Source organism: Sus scrofa, chromosome 6 (assembly GCF_054392235.1).
Source record: "Sus scrofa isolate SSC_HxYL_T2T_F1_AM1 chromosome 6, Sscrofa_HxYL_maternal_Yorkshire_Landrace_v2.0, whole genome shotgun sequence".
NCBI lineage: Eukaryota > Metazoa > Chordata > Mammalia > Artiodactyla > Suidae > Sus > Sus scrofa.
Window position 1 is genome coordinate 173,124,088 of NC_139388.1, and position 20,597 is coordinate 173,144,684.

Sequence of the window (20,597 nt, forward strand, 5' to 3'; positions counted from 1 at the left end):
AAGAGTATAAAATGAAAGTGGGGGGAGGGGAGGGAGACTGAAAGTGAGCAGGACCTTCCAGGGTATAAGAGCCTTTCCGTGGGCCTCACTTCTTGTTTGCAGAAAAAGGCTTCGGCCTCCCAGGGGTTCCCTCAGTTCAGAAGAGCACATTCAGTTACTAACCGGGGAAGTGAGGGAATGCAGACACAAAAGCACTGAAAACACGTCATTCAGGGAGAAGCGGAGTTCCTCCTTGAGGGATGTGCAGGGCAATCTGACACAGACCTTGGAGTTCGGTAGGACCCACGCCACCCATCCAGCTGGAGGAGCGTAACTACCTCTGAGACCCCAGACTGGCCAGAACTAGAAGGCTGATGAATGCGACTCCTGGACCGCCAACCCTGTTACCCACCAACAACCAATCAGAAGAAAGTCACACCCTGCAGCCATCACCCAAATGTTGCTTTGAAAAACTCTTCCCTGAAAGCCAGTGGGGAGTTCAGGTCTTTTGAGCACAAGTTCTCCATTCACCTGGCTTGGCCCAATAAGCCTTTCTCTGCTCCAAACTCAATGTTTTCGTTTGTTTGTCCTCACTGTGCTGTGGCACAGGGGCTTGGGCTGGACAACAAACACCGAGCCTCTCCATGTTTGTCTTCTCAGATGTAGCCAGGGTGTCCACTGTTGAACAGCAAACACATGGTAGGGATTCAATACATAGATTCAATAAATGGAGTGAATCGAGTAAGGCTTGAATTCAATATAACAGCTATTACTTCCTACATGTCTCTCTCTCTTTTTTTTTTTTTTTTTTTTTTTTTTTTGGTCTTTTTGTCTTTCTAGGGTCGCTCCAGTGGCATATGGAGGTTCCCAGGCTAGGGGTCTAATTGGAGGAGCTGTACCTGCCTGCTACACCACAGCCACAGCAACGCCACATCCAAGCCACGTCTGTGACCTACAGCACAGCTCACAGCAAGGCCGGATCCTTAACCCACTGAGCAAGGCCAGGGATCGAACCTGCAACCTCATGGTTCCTAGTCGGATTCGTTAACCACTGCGCCACGACGGGAACTCCCTATTTCTTCCATCCTTTGACCGTCCTTTCCAGTTCAGTGGTCTGAGGAAGCAAGGGTTACACATAAAAATTCAGTGTGTCTCAACTTAGTTCTTTTCAAATAATTTCTCGTTAGTTCCCCTCTCTCCTTGCTCTCCCTCTCTCCCTCCATTGAAGGTGAAGAAGAAAGAGGAGAATAAGGAGGAAAGGGGAGGAAGGGAAGGAGCAGCAGAACGCACCCTTCAGCAGAGTTCTACAGCAACTATTTTAGAATAAATTTTAAAAATTGATAATATCCAATGTTGATGAGGTTGTGGAAAAACTAGTACACTCAAACTGCTGGATAATACTAGCACACTCATTACTAGGTAACAATGATATCTAGTATCCTAGCTTTTACTCAGTGCTAAAGACACGCTCCGTTCCATTTGGTCCCCACGACTCTACGGGACAGGAATTACTGTTGCCCCCATTTCATGGCTCAAGAAACAGAGGCTCGAAGAGTTCAACTACAGAAAGAGTATGTCGACAACAATCTTTTTTAAAAAGCAATTTCACAAGGGATTACCAAAACTATCTTTTAACCAAATTATGCCAATCCTGTAAATGTATTTTTTGGAATAACTCAAGAAAATAGCTACATTTACTATGGCTTTCATCACAGCATATATATATATATACACACACATATATATATATATATATACATACATATATATACATATACATATATACACATACATATATATACATATATATATACACACACATACATATATATACATATATATATATATATATATTTTTTTTGTCTTTTTGCCTTTTCTAGGGCCGCTCCTGCAGCACATAGAGGTTCCCAGGCTAGGGGTCTAATCGGAGCTGCAGCCACCGGCCTATGCCAGAGCCACAGCAACGCGGCATCCAAGCTTCGTCTGCGACCTACACCACAGCCACAGCAATGCCAGATCTGAGTCGCATCTGTGACAAACACCACAGCTCACAGCAACACTGGATCCTTAACCCACTGAGCAAGGCCAGGGATCGAACCGACAACCTCATGGTTCCTAGTTGGATTCGTTAACCACTGAGCTACAACAGGAACTCCTAATCTTTTTTTTTAGGCTTCTTTTAATTTTTTTAAATTAAACAAAAATTTTTATTTTTATTTTTGCTTTTTAGGGCCGTACATGTGACACATGGAGGTTCCCAGGCTAGGGGTCAAATCAGAGCTGCAGCTGCCAGCATACACCCAGCCACAGCAAAGCCAGATCCAAGCTGCATCTTTGACCTATACCACCAGCTAAGGCAATGATGGATCCTTAACCCACGGAACGAGGCCAGGGATGGAACCTGCATCCTCACGGATACTAGTCAGATTCATTACCACTGAGCCACAGTGGGAACTCCCATCACAGCATAATCTTAAATATCGAAAAAAGTAGAAGTGAAATTCAAACAACAGGAGAATTTATAGAACATTACCATGATAGAATACCATGTGGCTACTGAAAGAGTAATTATAAAGTCTTGCAATATGATAAAATGTTTTATGATATATTTAATTATTATTATTATTATTATTTTGCTTTTTAGAGCCACACGCATGGTGTATGAAGGTTCCCAGATTAGGCTGGGGGTCTAATCAGAGACACATCACAGCCACAGCAACACAGGATCTGAGCTGCATCTGCAGCCTACACCACAGCTCACAGCAATGCCAGATCCTTAACCCACTGAGTGAGGCCAGGGATCGAACCTGCAACCTCATAGTTCCTAGTCAGATTCATTTCCACTGCGCCACGATGGGAACTCCAAGATATGTTAAATTTAAAATCAGACTATGCAAATGGATGTACAGTAACCATTTAAAATATATACATTTGATACCCAGCCATTAAAAGGAAAGAAATAACGGCATTTGAGGCAACCTGGATGGACCTAGAAATTACCATGCTAAGTGAAGTCAGACAATGAAACACCAACATCAAATGCTATCACTTACCTGTGGAATCTGAAAAAAAGGATACAATGAACTTCTTTGCAGAACAGATACTGACTCTCAGACTTTGAAAAACTTATGGTTTCCAAGTGAGACAGGTTGGGGGGTGGGAGGGATGCATTGAGGGTTTGGGATTTTATAGAAATGCTATAAAATTTGGTTGTGATGATTATTGTACAACTATAAATGTAATAAAATTCATTGAGTAATAAAAAACAAAATATATGCATTTGAATAAGAACCAGAAAAGAACAAATGAGACTAGTTATGTTAAGAATGCATGGTAGGACTTCCTGTTGTGGCTCAGTATCCATGAGGATGTTGGTTTGATCCCTGGTCTTGCTCAGTGAGTTGTGTCTGGCGTGGCCGTGAGCTGTGGTGTAGGTGATGGACCCGGCTAGGATCTGGTGTTGCTTTGGCTGGTGGCGGCAGCTCTGATTTGACCCCTAGCCTGGGAACTTCCATAATCGGCAGGTGCGGCCCTGAAAAGCATAAAAAAAAAAAAAAAAAAGAATGTGCATTGCATAGGTTTTTTTCCTAAAATATTTGCTTTAAGGTGATCACATGCTTTTCACTTTTAAAAAATAAATAAGAAAATACCCATGATAATCAGAAAAGATAAAATGCTGAATTAGCTGTGACTGTGCTCTGCTGAACAAAAACCTATTAAGCAATTGGACTCAAGTCATGACACTGATCAATGCAAGGGGTCTTTGTGGGTACCAACACACTCGAGAAACCCATTTTTGGAAGAGCTTTAATGAATCTACCAGCAATTTTGAAGACTCCTGGTTGGTGCCCAGTGAAGATCTGCTGTAACTCTTCTCCACATCATGCTCCACCTACAAGCCCAAGCTTGCGTTAGCAGCTTTGATCAGTCTAGTTTTAGACACCAGTGATTGTGTAGTGCCAACTTGCAGCCTTATTCTTGGATGTGATAGGTCTCTTTCGGAGAAGCTACCTTTACGCATCCAGCTTCAGAATTCTGTGAACACAAAAGAGACCTAGGGGATTTGGGGCTGGCCACTGTTTCTTCCGACGTATGTTCTTCGGTCTCCTGAAGGCTTTTGGCCGACTCTACCAAACCCGGTCCTGAAAAACTAAGAAAGGCCACACGTGACGACTTTGTAGAGGCAGGATCTCTTGGCAGTATGTTGGGGTTATAAGGTTAAGGCATCAATAGGGTTTCAGTTTTTCCAGCTGTCAAACACCAAGAAACCCAAATAAAACTGACCTTAAACTTATGTTCATTGTTTTCTATCTTAAGTCAGGATTCTGTCAAGTGTGGGGGTGAAGGGTGGCAAGGGGAGGAGGAATTAGAAGATGATTCAAATACTAAATATAGAGAAGAATTACCCCCAAATGCTATGCTTTCTCAAGGCAGCAACTAGAACTAGTTAGGCAGTTGTGACTCTCAAGCAAGGCAACAATGACTGTCCTGATTTTACTAACCTGATTGCCCTGATTTTACCAGAGTTTGGTAAGGGCATGATTTTATTCAATGCTTCAAATTCAGGGATGTCACTAACTGTGGTTTCCTAAAAAAAAAAAAAAAAAGGTGAATGTTAAAAAGTTATAATGATAAACCACTGGCAATATGACCCCAGGACTTATGCTTTATATATATTTTTTGTTAAAAATGTAATCCCCTCACCTCACACCTGTTAGAACTGCCACCCTCAAAAAGACCAGAGAGGAGTTCCTGCTGTGGTGCAGCGGGTTAAAAAGCCAACTGCAGCAGCTTGGGTGGTTGCAGAAGTGCAGATTCGATCCTTGGCCTGCTGCAGTGGGTTCAAATGATCCAGCATTGCCACAGCTGCAGTGGAGGTCGCAGCTGTGGCTCAGATTCAGTCCCTGGCCTTGGAACTTGCATGTGCCTCGGGCACAGGCATTGGGAAAAAAAAAAAAGACAAGAGAGAAAATGTGGAGAAAAGGGAACTCTTGAGCACTTTTGGTGGGAACGAATATTGGTGCTGCCACCACAGGAAATAGCATGGAGGCTTCTCAAAAAAATTAAAGATAGAACCACCATATGACCCAGGAATCCCACTCCTGAGTATTTATCTGAAGGAAACGAAATCACTATCCTGAAGAGATATCTGCATTCCATATTTATAGCAGCCTTATTCACAATAACCAAGACATGGACGCAACGTAAGTGTCCACTGATGGATGAATGACTAAAGATGTGTATAAAGGGATACTATTCAGTCAAAACACATCCTTCTTTATTTTATTTTTTTGTCTTTTTAGGGCCGCACCCCCGGCATATGGAGGTTCCCAGGCTAGGGGTCTAATCAGAGCTGCAGCCGCTGGCCTACACCGCAGTTCACAGCAACGCCAGATCCTTAACCCACTGAGCGAAGCCAGGGAGCAAACCCGAAACCTCATGGTTCCCAGTCGGACTCGTTTCCGCTGTGCCACATCAGTAACTCCGATAAATTCTTTTTTAAATAAAATAAGGAAATTCTGCCACTTGTGACAACACGGATGGACCTTGAGAGCATCATGCTAAGTGCAATAAGTCAGAGAGGAAGACAAAAACTGCAGGAGCTCACATACACTCGGAATCCAGGAAGAACAACCCCATGGCACCAGAGGTCAGATTTGTGGTTGTCAGGGGTGGGCAGTGGGGGAAGGGGGAATTAGGTGAAGGTGGCCGAAAGGTGCGTGCTTCTGTGGCAGGAGAAAGGGGTTCTGGGGATGTCATGCACAACCCGGCGACTGCAGTTAACTCTGCTGTGTTGGATATACTGAAAGTTGCTAAGAGAGCAGATTTTTTTTTTTTTTTTTTTTTTTTTTTTTGGTTCAAACCCACAGCACGTGGAAGTTCCTGGGCCAGGGATCAAAACCTTGCCAGCACAGAAACCCGAGCCACAGCAGTGACAGCATTGGATCCTTAACCCACTGAGCCACCAGGGAACTCTGAGAGTATATCTGAAAAGTTCTCATCATAAGGAAAAAAAAATTATAACTAGGTGAGAGGATGGATGTTAACTAGTCTTATTGTGGTGATCGTTTTGCCATCTAAACACATATGAAATCATTACATTGTACGGCTTAAACTCATACAATGTTATATGTCAATTACATCTCAACAAAATTGGGGAAAAATGTATCCTCTATTACCTATGGAATATTTGGTAATTAGACATGTCTTACTTTCAACAACAAAAAACCAAACAACCCAATTAAAAAATGGCCAGAGAGGCTATGAATAAACATTTTTTTTCCCAAAGAAGACCGACAGATGGCCAGCAGGGACAGGAGAAGATGTTCAGCATCACCAATTATTGGAGAAATGCAAATCGAAACCACAGGGAGGTATTACCTCACGCTTGTTAGAATGGCTATCACTGGAGTTCCCACTGTGGCTCAGTGGTAATGAACCCGACTCGTATCCATGAGGATGGGGGTTTGCTCCTTGGCCTTCTCAGTGGGTTAAGAATCCAGCATCACCATGAGTTGCGGTGTAGGTTGCAGACGAGGTTCAGATCCAGCAGCTGCAGCTCCACTTGGCCCCCTAGCCCGGGAACTTCCATATGCCATGGGTGCAGCTCTAAAAAAAAAAAAAAAAAAAAAAAGAATGGCTCTTATCAAAAAGGCAAGAAATAATGAGTGCTGGCAAGGATGGGGAGAAAAGGGACCCCTCCTACACTGCTGGTGGGAATATAAATTGGCGTAGTCACTACGGAAAACTGTATGGAGGTTCCTCAAAAAGAGAATAACGACTCCATGATCCAGCTGCTCCACTTCTGGGTATTCACCTGACGAACACAAAAGCAGTAATTTGAGAAGATACATGCACCCCTAGGGCATCATCATAGCAGCCAAGGCAGGGAAGCAACCTGAGTGTACGCCCGTGGATGCGTGTGGACGAAGAAGATGGGGGGTATCGCATACAACACACAAAACAGGAGAACTCCGCCAGAAGATGATTCATGCCGTTTGTGACAACATGGGTGGACCGTGAAGGTACTGTGTAAAGTAAAATGTCAGGCAGAGAAAGACAAATACCGTAGGATTTAACGCATATGTAGAATAATACTAATAAAGAACAAACCAAACAAAAATAAAAACATAGGTCCAAGACCAGAGCAGTGGCTTATCGGGGGCGACGGCGGGGAGGGTGAAACGGGTAAAGGGGTTCCACCGTACGGCGAAGGAGGGAAGCGCCACCTGGCGTGGTGAGCAGGCTGTGGTGTACAGAGAAGTCGAGGTATAATATTATACACATGGAACTTATAATGCTATAAACCAAAGTTACTTTAACAAATAAAAGTATCTTTCAATAATACATAGAGGCCATATTTTTTATAGTAGCGTTTTTCAATGCCAGCCTTATTTTTTACGCCCCCCCCCCCGCAGAATGAATGGGCAGCCTTCCCTGGGGAAGGCAGTCTGCTTACTGAGCACAGAGGATGCATTTATAAACTGCGCACACAAAACAAGTAACTCCACATTCTGCACCCATAGTCCGTGTGGCATAAAAGCCCGGGTCTCCAGACTCTCTCTGTCCTACTCGTCTGCTTTTTATATCTAATTTTCTATAGGAATTATCTCATATTAGCTGATAGAATCATTCCATTCTATTTACTTAGCTATGTTTTTACTTAATATTCTGGAAAATATTTTCTGTCGCTTTAAATCATGAAAAAGCAACTGTTGAGTTCCATGACTTTAAAAACCAAATATTCCTTCTCAGAAAAACATGGACCAACACAGACAGGGGCCTGGTCACAGAGCATACAAAGACCATGCCAGGAAACGTGGCTTTTATCCTGAGGCCTGAGGGAGGTCCTTGCAGGGTGCTGTGTCGCTCTGCTCGGTTACATACATTTGCTAAAGACCCCTCTGGCCATAGACCAAAAGAACCACAGGACTTCAAAAGACAAAGACGGGAAAGATGCCAGAGGGGAGATAAGCTGTGTCCTTCCAAGCAGAGGAAATGCATGTTAACAGAGGGAGTGTCGGGGCTTTGGGGAGGTGGCGAATGGACTAGTTTCATTTCTTATGGCTCGTCGGAAAGGTATTTGGAGCATGGAAAGTTCCTACATGGCTTCAGCTCTGCCGGCTTAGACATCAGCAACTCTGGAAGCCTCCCCTGGCCACCCCAGACGAGTTGAGACACCACGTCCCCTGCGCCCTCGGCGTCCTGGGCCCACTGCTCTCGGAGAAATTATCCCAGCCCACAGTGGGTGCCGGGCACCTGACTGTCGCTCTCAGGAGGCCCGAGTCCTGGGAGGGCAGGCCCTCTCCTGTGTTCATCACCATTTTCAACCAAATGGGACCAGCAGGAGGCCTGACGCACTGTATACGGTCCCTCAGTATTTGCTGGATGAACAAACTTTATCTTCTGGACAAAGGCACTCATGCCAAACTCTTTGGCATGAAGTACGATGAAATCAAGCATGTTTCATGGCAAAGAGTCTAGTGGTGTGGGCCCCACACGTTAGGCGGGGAGGAAAGGAGATGAGTTAGGAAGTGGTTGCAGTCACCTGGTGCTAAGGGTTTGGGAAACAGTGGATCACAAGATGGACAGAGTTTATAATCCGACTGAGAAGAGACGGCGTTACAGTGCGGGGACCCATATGGTCTGTTACAGGTCATATTGCCCGTCGCTCTAACGCCCCTGCAAGGGAAGGAGTTGACTGGGGTATGATGATGAGACAGTGGCCAAGAGCAGGGACCACAGGGAGCTGGTTTCAGGCCTGTTTTTCTACTTATCAGCTGCGCGATCTGATAACATCCAGCAACCCTGTCACGTCACCTCTCGGTCTCAGTTCCTTCGACTGTGAGAACAGAATGACGGACTTTTCATATGAGATTATTTTGTGGATTACACGAGATCATACACATAAAACGCTTCGCACAGTCCCAGGCAGGGGGTAAGTGCCTAGCAAATGTCAACCTGTCACCATTTTAGCCCCAAGGAAGGAAGTGAGCTAGGATACGTCTGAGCTCAGGGTCTGGATACGGATCCGTTTATCTATGTCGTAATCGCTGAGAATCAAGAGACCTGGGAAATGTAACCAAAATAGCTACGTGGCCTCAGACATGTCATTTCACCTCTCTGGTTCCCATTGTGGCTCAGAGGAAAGGAATCTGACTAGTATCCAAGAGGTTGTGGGGTTTGATCCCTGGCCTCGCTCAGTGGGTTAAGGATCCGGCGCTGCTGTGAGCTGTGGTGGAGGTCGCAGACCGAGGCTCGGATCCCACATTGCTGTGGCTGTGGCGTAGGCTGGAGCTCTGATTCGACTCCTAGCCTGGGAACCTCCATATGCCATGGGTGCAGCCCTAAAAAAAGACAAAAAAAAAAAAAAAAAATCCCTCGGGTAAAATGAGAGAATCGAATTAAGATTCTAAGTTTATAATTCTTTTTTTTGTTTTTATTTTTGGTCATACTCATGGTATGTGGAAGTCCCTGGGGCCAGAGATCAAACTCTGGCCACAGCAGCTACCTAAGTCACAGCAGTGGCAACGCTGGACCCCTAATCCACTAAGCCACCAGGGAACTCTCATAAGATTCTAGGTTTAAAAACAATTTTGGAGTTGTTTATTCTAATACCTGTCAAGAGATGTTACAACTTGGTACCTTTGTCACACATGGAATACTGAGCTTGATGTCCTGTAGTTCTGACCCATGTGATATTTTTTTTTCTTTCTTTTTTTTTTTTGTCTTTTCTAGGGCTGCACCCGCAGCATATGGAGATTCCCAGGCTAGGGGTCTAATCGGAGCTATAGCTGCCGGCCTACACCACAGCTCATGGCAACGCCAGATCCTTAACCCACTGAGCAAGGCCAGGGATCGAACCCCACAACTTCATGGTTCCTAGTTGGGTTCGTTAACCACTGCACCACGAAGGGAACACCCATGTGATACTTCTTATCTTGATCTGATTATGATTGTACTGTGGATCTCAAAGCGAGGGTCCTACATATACCCCATTAAGGCCTGTAACCCAGCACCCATGACACCATAGTACTCACTCAAGTATGTGTGGGTCCTTCTCTACTAGACAGAAGGCCTCTGAGAACAGGAACAGCTTCCATATGCCTGGGGCCTACCATGCTTCTCGGAATTGTTACATGTTTGTTGAATGAATGATTAAGCAAAAGAGAGAACGACTAGACAATTAAGAACAGTCGTATATGTGTATAACTGGGTTACTTTGCTAAACCACAAAAATTGACAGAACATTGTAAATCAATTATAATCATTTTTTTAAAAAAAGCAGTTGTTGGAGTTCCCTTAGTGGCTCAGCAGTTAACGAACACAACTAGGGTCCATGAGGATGCAGGTTTGATCACTGGCTCTGCTCAGTGAGTTAAGGATCTGGTGTTACCGTGAGCTGTGGTGTAGGTTGCAGACACGGCTCGGATCTGGCGTTGCTGTGGCCCTGGCAAAGGCCAGCAGCTGTAGCTCTGATTCAACCCCTAGCCTGGGAACTTCCATATGCTGCAGGTGCAGCCCTGAAAAAAAAAACCAAAAAACAGTTGTAGCTCAAGCAGAGACAAACTGTTGGAAATTAAATCGTATAACCTGGCAGTTATACTTTTGTGTGTGTGTGTGTGTATGTCCATGGCATGTGGAAATTCCCAGGCCAGGGATCAAACCCTCACCACTGTAGCATCCTGAGCCACAGCACTGACAATGCCAGGTTCTTTAACTGCTAGGCCACCAGGGAACTCCAGCAGCTCTGCTTTTGATATAATCTGCAAAACAACTCGACAACTTGGAAACAATCACCTTTCTGAGATCAACATGATGCAAGTCGTATGCTCATAGCAACAGTACCCGACGCACAGGAGCTGCTGTAAAACACCCTGGGAAGAAGTGCCCAGGTGCTATAAGCCACGGAAGAAAGCATGCAGCCTCCACCCTGGGCTCAGAATGCAACTTTGAAGTCTGAATGCTTTTTGAAGTCCCTCTGGTTGACTCACTCATCAGCCAAACCCTGGACCTCCTCTGAACTTAGATTTTTTTTTTTTTTTTTTTTTGGTCTTTTAGGGGCCACATCCATGGCCCATGGAGGTTCCCAGGCTAGGGGTTGAATTGGAGCTGCAGCTTCTGCAGCTTCACAGCCACAGCAACACCAGATCCGAGCCGTGTCTGTGACATACACCACAGCTCAGGGCAACACTGGATCCTTACCCACAGCGCGAGGCCAGGCCTCAATTGTCCTCAGGGAGACTACTCAGATTCGTTTCTGCTGAGCCAAGCCGGGAACTCCTGAACTTCGATTATTTTCCTCTTTTTTGGGGGGGGGGGAATCACATTTTGTTTATAAGTCTCCCCCTGTGAACTTAGATTATTTGATGCATCCCTCTGGACTTGGCTACCTATCTGCCTGGATTTCTGTAACATAATTGCTTTTCTCCTTAGGCCTGACTCCTTGCCAGACCAATCAAGCTTCACTTTCCCTTGCTGAGGCTCAAACGGGCTCCTCTCTCAGATGGGGCTAGAATTATACGTGGCCACCAGGGTAGCTGCGAATGAGTCATCCACGTGAGGTCACTGAACATCCATTCATTCTCAAATCATCCGGAACACCTGTCATATGACGTATGCCATAAAACCCTTGCCCTCCAGGATGTCGCCGCTGAAATGATGAGACAGAGAAGCGAAAAGGTGAAGATACCACAGCGTGTTAAGGAGTGTGCTGGCAGGCACACACCCGTTGCTTTGGGATCACACAGGAGGAGCATGCTTCACACAAGCGGAGCCAGGGAAGAGCAAAGCTGGCCAAGCGCAGTCGCGAGGCCTGCTGCCCTGGTGTGCAGCCAGCGAGGCTCCTTACCAGTCTGCCAGGAGGCCGCGTGCAGGCCGCAGCAGCGTGCGGAGGATGGAGGGGGAGGACACAGACACCCTTACCTCCCCTCTGCGGATCAGGATGCTCCTTACGACACGCTCTAAGAGATCAATCTGCTGTGAGAGCTGGAGATTGTTTTCCAGAAAATGCTTATTTTCTTGATCCAGGAAAAGTACTCTAAGAATGGCATAAATCAGAGGCGTCACTAAACATTTCCGCATCATTCCTAAAAACCCTATTCCACTTCCCACAGGCTCTGGGTCTTAGCCCACTGCCAGGTTTTAGGACCCACTGTGCCAGAATAATTCCTACCATATTCCAAGACCAAGTGAAAATTAAGAAGCTTCTGGCCTGTACTCAGCCATTAAGTACCTACGGAGAGACACACTCCGTGCAAGAAGACGCAAGACACAACGCCAGCCCTTGAGAAGCGGAAGGAGGGATACAACCCCATTTAGGGGAGGGAGTCTGCGTGCCTTCGAGCCTTGCAGCTACACAGACTGCATCTGGTTCTGATCTCAGCCACGCTGTTGTTGCAGTAGCAGTAGCAGTAGCAGCAGCAGAAGGGGGGACGGGGGAAGGGGGGAGGGAGGAGGAGAACAGTAGAAGCAAAAGCAGCAGCCGCAGCAGCAACCACTTACCCAGCGCTCACCAGGTACACAGGCACTGCAGCCTGTTCACACCCAGAGCGCTTAAAACGTTTCCCGTTTTAATCCTCACAACAACCCCGCTGGAACAGACACTGTTATGAAGCCTCTTTTGCAGATGAGGAAACAGAGGCTCAGAGTGGAGAAAAGCGACGGGTGGAAGAAAATAAAACCAGAGAGGACAGAGCGGGGCTGCCAGCCCGAGCCTCTTGTCCCCTTGCTTCCGGTTATCACAGGGTAAAAGGAGGGCCAGCTCGAGCACGGCTGGGTCCCCAGGAGGCAGTGCTGTCGTGCAAGAGCCGATCCCAATGGCCAGCCCGCCTTCTCCCCATTTTCCTCTTTAATGTCACAACTTCTGTCACTTGTATGAACTTCTAAAAGCAGTAGCAGTTTATGAGATGGGCCGCAAACTCAGAGGCGCATCCCTGGAAGGGCCTCTTTGCTGCGGGCGAAGCCTCCTCTCTGCGCAGTTCAGGGGCGACTCGGGAGCCACACCTACCTTTTCTGGACAGAAGACAACATCCACCTGTTTTTGTCAATTATTCCTTCCTGACGCACGAGTTGCTCCCGAAGTTTCCTTTTTTCTAGAGACAGGGTGTCGTTTTGGGCAATGACCTGCTTCTGGAATTCCTTCTCCTAAGGATCATAAAGCCCCTAGTTACCCGAGCAGGAGAAAGAATTACACATTTAAGAGCCTGAGTCCGTTTCTAAACTCTGCCAGCCAACTGCCTTCTTGACGTGTCTCCTGTCTTCTAGTCTCTTTACCTGTTTGCTGACATTGTCGGCTAGATTGTTCTTCTATTTATTTTGGTTATTTTATGACATGTAATTTGTTTGGACATTTACTCATTCTTTTTTATTGGAGGGGAGGATGCCTGAGGCATGTGGAAGTTCCCAGGCCAGGGATCGAACCTGCACCACAGCAGTGACCCAAGCCACGGGAGTGATAATGCCAGATCCTTAACCACTAAGCCACCAGGAAACTCCCAGTTCCTCATTTTTGGGGGGTTCACATTTAACAATATCTGAGCATTCAACTTCTAATAAGGTCTCAATGCTCTCATTTGTATTCTAATTCCAAAGCACTAACAAATACAACTGAATTCTCTGAAGTTTCACATTGAAAAAGATTTCCATGTAACACATTTCCTTCTGCTGTGAAGTTAGTCTTTTTCAGGCCAAGGGAGGACGATGGGAATTTAGCCACCTCACTTGACAACCAGTGTCAGGGTCTCAGTTGGCTTGGCAAGACCAGCACGTAAGCCAAGTCCTGAGAATATTCTCGCATTACTGATGCAGAAATGATTTCAAGTTTGACGCCATGTGTCACTTTCCACCCATGTTTTCCCTAAAAGCAACAGCTAGGACGTTAGAGCCAAAATGATAAAGGATTATATTTTGTGAAACAACACTAACATTCTTTTTTTTTTTTTTTTTTTTTTCAGGGCCACGCTCGAGGCATATGGAAGTTCCCAGGCTAGGGGTTGAGTGGGAGCTACAGTTGCTGGCCTACACCACAGCCACAGCAACGCGGGATCCAAGACGCATCTGCAACCTACACCACAGCTGACGGCAGCACCAGATCCTTAACCCACTGAGCTGGGCCAGGGATCGAACCCGAATCCTCGTGGATCCTAGCTGGGTTCGTTAACAGCTGAGCCACGAAGGGAACTCCAACACTAACAGTCGTGTGCTGAGTCAGCAGATGTGCGTAAACATCACCGGTGGCGAGGAGTTAGATGCTCCCAGGTATAGAACTGCCTGCCCTTCCCCCTTCACCGAGGACCTGTCGGTGGTACCAGGGACATGCCTTTCCCTCTTGCGTTTGTTTGCATCTGCCAGGGATGGGAGCGAGTGCGAGTGGGAGGAGAGGAATGATCTCTGGCAGATGGTGAATCGCAGGGTTGAGAGGGGCGGCTTTCTTCCTTTCTTTCAATGAGGTGCTAATATGAATTGTTCGGAAATGACCATCCACATACTTGGTGTCTAAAAAAACCCCCCAAACAAGAAAACCAGACTCATAGACCTAGAGGACAGATGGGTGGTTACCAGGGGTGGAGAGGGGTGGGCGCAGTGACCGAAGGTCGAAAGGTACACACTTCCAGTTATGAATAAGTCACGGGGCTGTCACGCAAGGCGAGTATACAGCGGGTACTCACGCTGTACTGCGTGCAAGAAAGCTGCTAAGACAGCAGATATTAAAAGTTCTCATCACAAGAAAAAAATCTGTAACCGTGTGTGGCAACGGATGTTGACTGGACTCATTGTTAACTTATTGTTAACTAGACATTGTTAACTAGACTTACTGTGATCATTTAGCAATACATATAAATATCGAACCATTATGCTGTATACCTGAAACGAATATAAGTCAATTATAATTCCAAAGGAAAAGGAGAGGAGTTCCCGTCGTGGCTCAGCAGTAACGAACCCGACTAGTATCCATGAGGACACAGGTTCCCTCCCTGGCCTTGCTCAGTGGGTTAAGGATCTGGCGTTGTCACAAGCTGTGGTGTCGGTCGCAGACGCAGCTCAGATCCCGCCTTGCTGCGGCTGCGGTGTAGGCTGGCAGCAGCAGCTCTGGTTCCACCCCTAGCCTGGGAATTTCCATATGCCATGGGTTTGGGCCTAAAAGAAAAAAGCGAAAAGCTGAAGGCACTAGCCAAGGATCGAATGAAGAGGGGTCACTCGTCTTCACTGGCATGTAAACTGGGCAGGAATGTGAGGCAAAGCGAAGGCCGCATGAGCGAGCGCGTTACCGAGGGTGGTCTGGACGTCTCTCCTGCGAGGTGGGTGAGAAAAGACATTTTCATCTGGAGGCAAGACGCTGGTCCTAAACGGTCCGGGCGGACTATTTCAGCGAGTGTCCCGCTTGATCTACAGCATCACTGCGAGGCTCACACACCTTTGGGTGGGGCTTTCACAACCAGGTGGATTGAAAAAGGTGCAGGAGTTCCTGGTGTGGCACAGTGGAAACGAACCCAACTGGTAACTACCAGGATGTGGGTTCCATCCTCGGCCTTTCTCAGTGGGTTAAGGATCTGGCATTGCCGTGGGCTGTGGGGCAGGTCACAGACATGGCTCAGATCTGGCGTGGCTGTGGCTGTGGCTGTGGCTGTGGCCGGCAGCAGTAGCTCAGATTCGACCCCTAGCCTGGGAACCTCCATATGCTGCAGGTGCGGCCCTAGAAAAAAAAAGCAGAACAAGGGTGCAAAGAAAATAAATGGAAAGCCAGCCGATGAAGAGGCCGTGAACACATTAAAAGAACGAATGGGCTTCCTCCAGACGAGGGACACTAGCGCCCGCTGTGAGCTCTCGGCCTCTCCCCTCACCTTTTCCGCTTGCCGCTTCAGGGCTCGGACGTCGCTTTCGAGTTGTCTGATTCTCTCGTCTCGTTGTTCTACTTCATGACCTAAATGATCCCTGACTCTGCGAAGCTTGGCTTTGTGGTGCTGATGTTTCTCGTTGTAGTTTCTGCGAAAGTCAATGGAAACACAGGTGCGCCTGAGCGCAGGGAACACTTATTTAGCCCCTCACGACGCACCTTTCTTGAGTTTCCCCTTCTTGCTTTGTCAGGGCCTGGCACCAGAGGCGGGCAAGTGTCCTGCTTCGCATCTGCAGGACTTCTGGTCCCCACGTACGACCTCCTAAATAACACCAGACTCAGTCATCCCCAGCTTGGAAACTCCTTGACTTCTGATCCCTGACGTCAAAACATTCTGAATCCTGCTCCACCGACTGGGTCATTAATTTAAAATTTTCCAGTTCTTGGCTATAGCCCTGGACAATGAGATATACAACTCACTTCCATCTTGCCTCCTTTCCAGATACCTGGGTCTGCTCCCAGCCCTTGCCTCGAGTCTGGACTTCTAAATGCTAGTTCTATAAAGGCCTCTGCTCAAGACTTTTACTCTGATTTTGACCTGACTTTGAGATATTCAGCAGCACCACCAATAAACACATGGAGAGATGTTCAACATCACCGGCTGTGCACAAAAGGCAAATCAAAATACAGTGAGATAGGAGTTCCCACTGCGGTGCAACAGGATCGGTGGTGTCTCTGGGCACCAAGGTGCAGGTTCGATCCCTGGCCCGGCACAGTGGGTGGGTTAAAGCATCTGGCATTGCTCCGGCTGCAGTGTAGGTTGCCACTGCGGCTTGGATCTGATCCCTGGGTTGGGAACTCCAGATCTCGCAGGGCGGTCAAAAAAGGAAAAAAAAAAAAATGCAATGAAATACCACGTCACACCCATTAGGATAGATACGATAAAAAAGAAAGATAATAACAAGTCTTAGCAAAGATGTGAAGAAACTGGAACTCTCCTATGCTGCTGGTAGGAATGTCGAATGGTGCAGCCTTTTTGGAAAAAGCCTGGCAGTTCCCCAAATAGTTCACCATAGAGCCATGTGACCTAGCAATTCCACTCCCAGGTAGATACCCCAGAACCTGTACATGAGTGTTCACAATAGGACTCTTCGCAATAGCTAAAAGGTGGAAACAAGCCAAATTTCCATCAGCTGATGAACTGATAAACAAAATGGAAAAAGGAGTGAAGTACCGGCACGCTACAACACGAAGGAACCTTAAGAGCATCATATGCTAAGTGAAGGAAGCCAGGCCCAGAGAGCCACACAGTATACGATTCCATTCACAGGAAATGTCCAGAAGAGGCAAATAGAGAGAGACAGACTGGGGCTGCGGGTAGAGAGGGAAATGGGGCATAGGGGATGACAGCTAGAGGGTTTTTTGGGGGGTAACGAAATGTTCTAAAAGTTATTGTGACAATGGGTGTACAACTAAAGGCCATCGAATTGTACCCTTTCTTTTTTTTGGCCTTGCTCACAGCATGTGGAAGCTCCTGGGCCAGGGATCAAACCCACATCACAGCAGCTACCCAAGCCGCTGAAGTGACAACCCACCATGCCACAAGAGAACCCTGGATTGTATATTTTAAATGGGTGAATTGTATGGCATGTGAATTATATCTCAATAAGCCTGTTTAAAAAAAAAAGAACAAAAATCTAAGTTACAATTTCAAGCTACTGTAACTGCTGAAAACAAGAAAATAGATTAAAGCTTGCATACATCCACTAGGCACACTGCTCTGGAGACTCTGCTTTCCAAATAAGAATAATATTATTTAGAAGGTGCTTCTTGGCATTCCCTTGTGGCACAGCGGTTAAGGATCTGATATTGTCACTGCAGTGGCCCGGGTTACTGCTGTGGTACAGGTTTGAACCCTGACTCAGGAATTTTTACATGCCATAGGTGCAACCAAAAAAAAAAGAAAAAGAAATGCTTCTTCGAATTAAAATGAAGAAGTCTGGAGTTCCTGCTTTGGTGCAGGGGTTAGGAATCTGATTGCGGCAGCTCTGCTCACTTTGGAGGCACAGCGCTTCCAGGAACAGCGTTGCCATGGCTGTGGCTCAGGTGGAAGCTGCAGCTCAGATTCAGCCCCTGGCCTGGGAACTTCTATACGCCATGGGTGTAGCCATTTGAAAAAAAGGAGGCAATCTCTAAGCCCTTGGAAAACCCACCTGGTAATTACGTCTCTGCACATCTGAGGCTTTGGGCCACACCAGATATTTCATGCTAACGAGGTGACTTACAGTGACTGCATTTTTCTGTTCATCTTGGGCTCTGGTGGATCAGTCTGACTTTTGGGGGTGGGGGTGGGGGACAGGAGGCAGACCGGGGATGGAGTAGCTAATGTCAACCCCGGGGCACCCCGTATCGACCTGACTGACCCCCGATTAAAGCCCTGGACGCCAAGCCTCAGGTGAGTTTCTCTGGCTGGGAACGCTTCACACCTGCTGTAACCCACCTTGCTGGGAGAATTACGTACTGTCCTCACCACCGCACCGGGAGGGGACCCTGCAAAGCCTGCTCGCGTCACGCCTCTCCTGAACGCCCGCCACGGGCCTTTCCTCTTTGCGGATTTTAACCTTTATCCTTTCGCTGTCCTGAACTCTCACCAGGAGTGGTTTCCTGGCGCTTTCCTGAGGCCTGTGCTCACGATCCGCCACACCCGAGGGTGGTGCTGGGGTGAAGCTCCGTCTACAGTGGAGAATCCGATTCCGGCCTTGTGCTCTCCCACGACCCCCAGTGCTGGGAGACCAGCAAGCCAGACACTGTGGATGGCTCCTGATGAGAACTTTTGGTTCATGTGAGAACTAGCAACCAGATGGGAGAGGAAGAGCAAAGCAGACTCATGGAGATGCTAACTCCAGCCCAACCATGAAGGAGGAGCCATACCAAGAGGCTGATATTCTCAGAAGTCCTAGCTTGCCTCCAAAGGTGGTTTGGCAAGACTCTCCTATCTTCCACAACAGGGGCCCTCTCTCTCCTACTTGCTAACTGTAAATAAGGGAATCATCCTGCATATTTTTCCCTTAGAACATTAACGTGGCAGTTGTCCAAACACCAAGTGGAGAAGTTTGACTCCCTGTAGGGCAGACACACGCACCCCGGGCCTTGTCGCCAGCCTCTCCGTGTGGCGGTGACGCACGGCGGAGGTCGTTTCCAATCCACCTTCGCCTCCTCCTGTCATTATAGATGCCCCGCTTTTAGCTTGGCATTTGGTTGCTCAACACGTGAACTACACGTTGGGGCTTTCCCTGCAGCTAGCTGAGGCCATGCGCGCTCTAGCCAGTAGATGGGGCAGAGGTAGCCGTGCCTTAAAGGAAGATGGAACTCCCTTGCCTCCCCGCCCCTTGTTGGATGGAAGGTGGATATGAGAGCGAACCATCCTGAACTGTGTGGTTAAGGGTGAAAGATGCTGGAGCAACAGCAAGAAAGGAGACTGGACTTCAGACACATCGAGCCACCACGCCCATCCTGCACTGTGAGGTAAGAGAGAAAGGCCTACCTTTTTATACCACCCACCCCCGGCCCCTGCTTTTTTTTTGGCTCTGTCCTCAGCATGCGCAGGTTCCTGGGCCAGGGATTGAACCTGCACCACAGCAGTGACGATGCCAGATCCGCAACCTCCTGCGCCGTCAGGGAACGTCAGCCTCTCGCTTTCTAAAGACACTCTCCTTCAGGGCCTCTGTCGCAGCAGCTCAACCTGCGTCCTGACGAGCAGGGTTGCTCTAGACGCCTGAGATCATAAAACCGCCTTAGGCCCATCCGGTTCTGGGGCCCTTGCAGCAGCCAGTACATAGCACGAGGTACACATTCTTGCAGATTGCATTCAAAACTTCCACTGCGGTGGCTCTGGCCTCTACAGGGAGCTGTTTCATCTCATAGATGTTCCCATTTTCCCTCATGCGAGGAGGAGCTTGGCAGGAGCCACCACCGGATTTCCGAGGGCCACGGCTTGGGAGGCCTACCGACCACCACCTCACGGTGCGCCTGTGGTCGCTGGCTTCCCGGCGGCTCGCACTTCCTCTCGTCTTTCGACATCGTGCGAAAGCAACAGGTGTTTCTGGAATTTCTTCTGCCCATCCTGCCCAGAGGTAGTAAAACCCAGTCTCCAGCTCTTCCAGGCCAGACAGCTGCTGTCTCTCTCATTAAGGATCCAGCAGCTGCTCGGGCCGCTGCTGTGGCTCAGGTACGATCCTCAGCCTGGGAACTTCCACATGCTGCAGGTGTGGCCAAAAAAAAATTATTTACTTTTTAAAGTAAGATGATAACTGGTAGAAAACTTGGGAGAAAAGCCAATTCCCATATGATCAGCATCATCACATCGTTGTATTTCCTTCCAGCCTTTTTATAAGCATCTTCTGTTTGGACCTTGTCCACATTAAAGTTACCTTCTGCTCGTCTCGTTTGTTGCAGCACAGCACGAGCCTTTTCCCACACTGCCGCCTTCCTTCACCGCCACCATCCTCTCCGAGCGCAGGACCATCCTCGGCCTGGCTGCCTCCTGCTGCTCGACACCCACCCTCCCTCCTACGTCACGCGCGGTTTGACGAGTGTGTGGATGCAGTACCCCCAGGGAGAGCTTAGAGCCTTCCCGTGCCAAAGCCAGCTGGCTGCTTGGCACACCTGTCAGTTTGGTCAGAGGTTCTGTTGGCCAACTTGCCTTCAGACCACACTGATAGGTGGATTTTCCAAGTTTATTTTTGACTTTGTTAACGACCAGCACGACCAGGCAGCACCACGC

The 20,597-nt window shown here is 47.7% G+C and overlaps 1 protein-coding gene across 49 annotated transcripts in view; it reads right to left on the reverse strand.

The window, feature by feature from the left end:
- Positions 1 to 3,772: 3,772 nt before the first annotated feature.
- The window catches only part of CCDC30 (coiled-coil domain containing 30), a 104,556-nt gene continuing 87,731 nt past the window's right edge, over positions 3,773 to 20,597 (reverse strand). For 37 of the 49 annotated variants that reach the window (XR_014808569.1, XR_014808568.1, XM_084965442.1 and 34 more), the window contains 5 exons: positions 15,822 to 15,963; positions 12,989 to 13,125; positions 11,905 to 12,019; positions 4,482 to 4,567; positions 3,773 to 4,129 (listed from right to left, as the gene is read on the reverse strand). Coding sequence is in view for 47 of the 49 variants with exons in the window: in XM_084965442.1 (XP_084821568.1) it covers positions 3,952 to 4,129; positions 4,482 to 4,567; positions 11,905 to 12,019; positions 12,989 to 13,125; positions 15,822 to 15,963 (658 nt within the window). In the remaining 2 variants the exon portion in view is untranslated. The remainder of the gene's footprint in view (positions 4,130 to 4,481; positions 4,568 to 11,904; positions 12,020 to 12,988; positions 13,126 to 15,821; positions 15,964 to 20,597) is intronic. The other 12 variants (XM_084965453.1, XM_084965470.1, XM_084965451.1 and 9 more) reach the window with 1 other exon arrangement.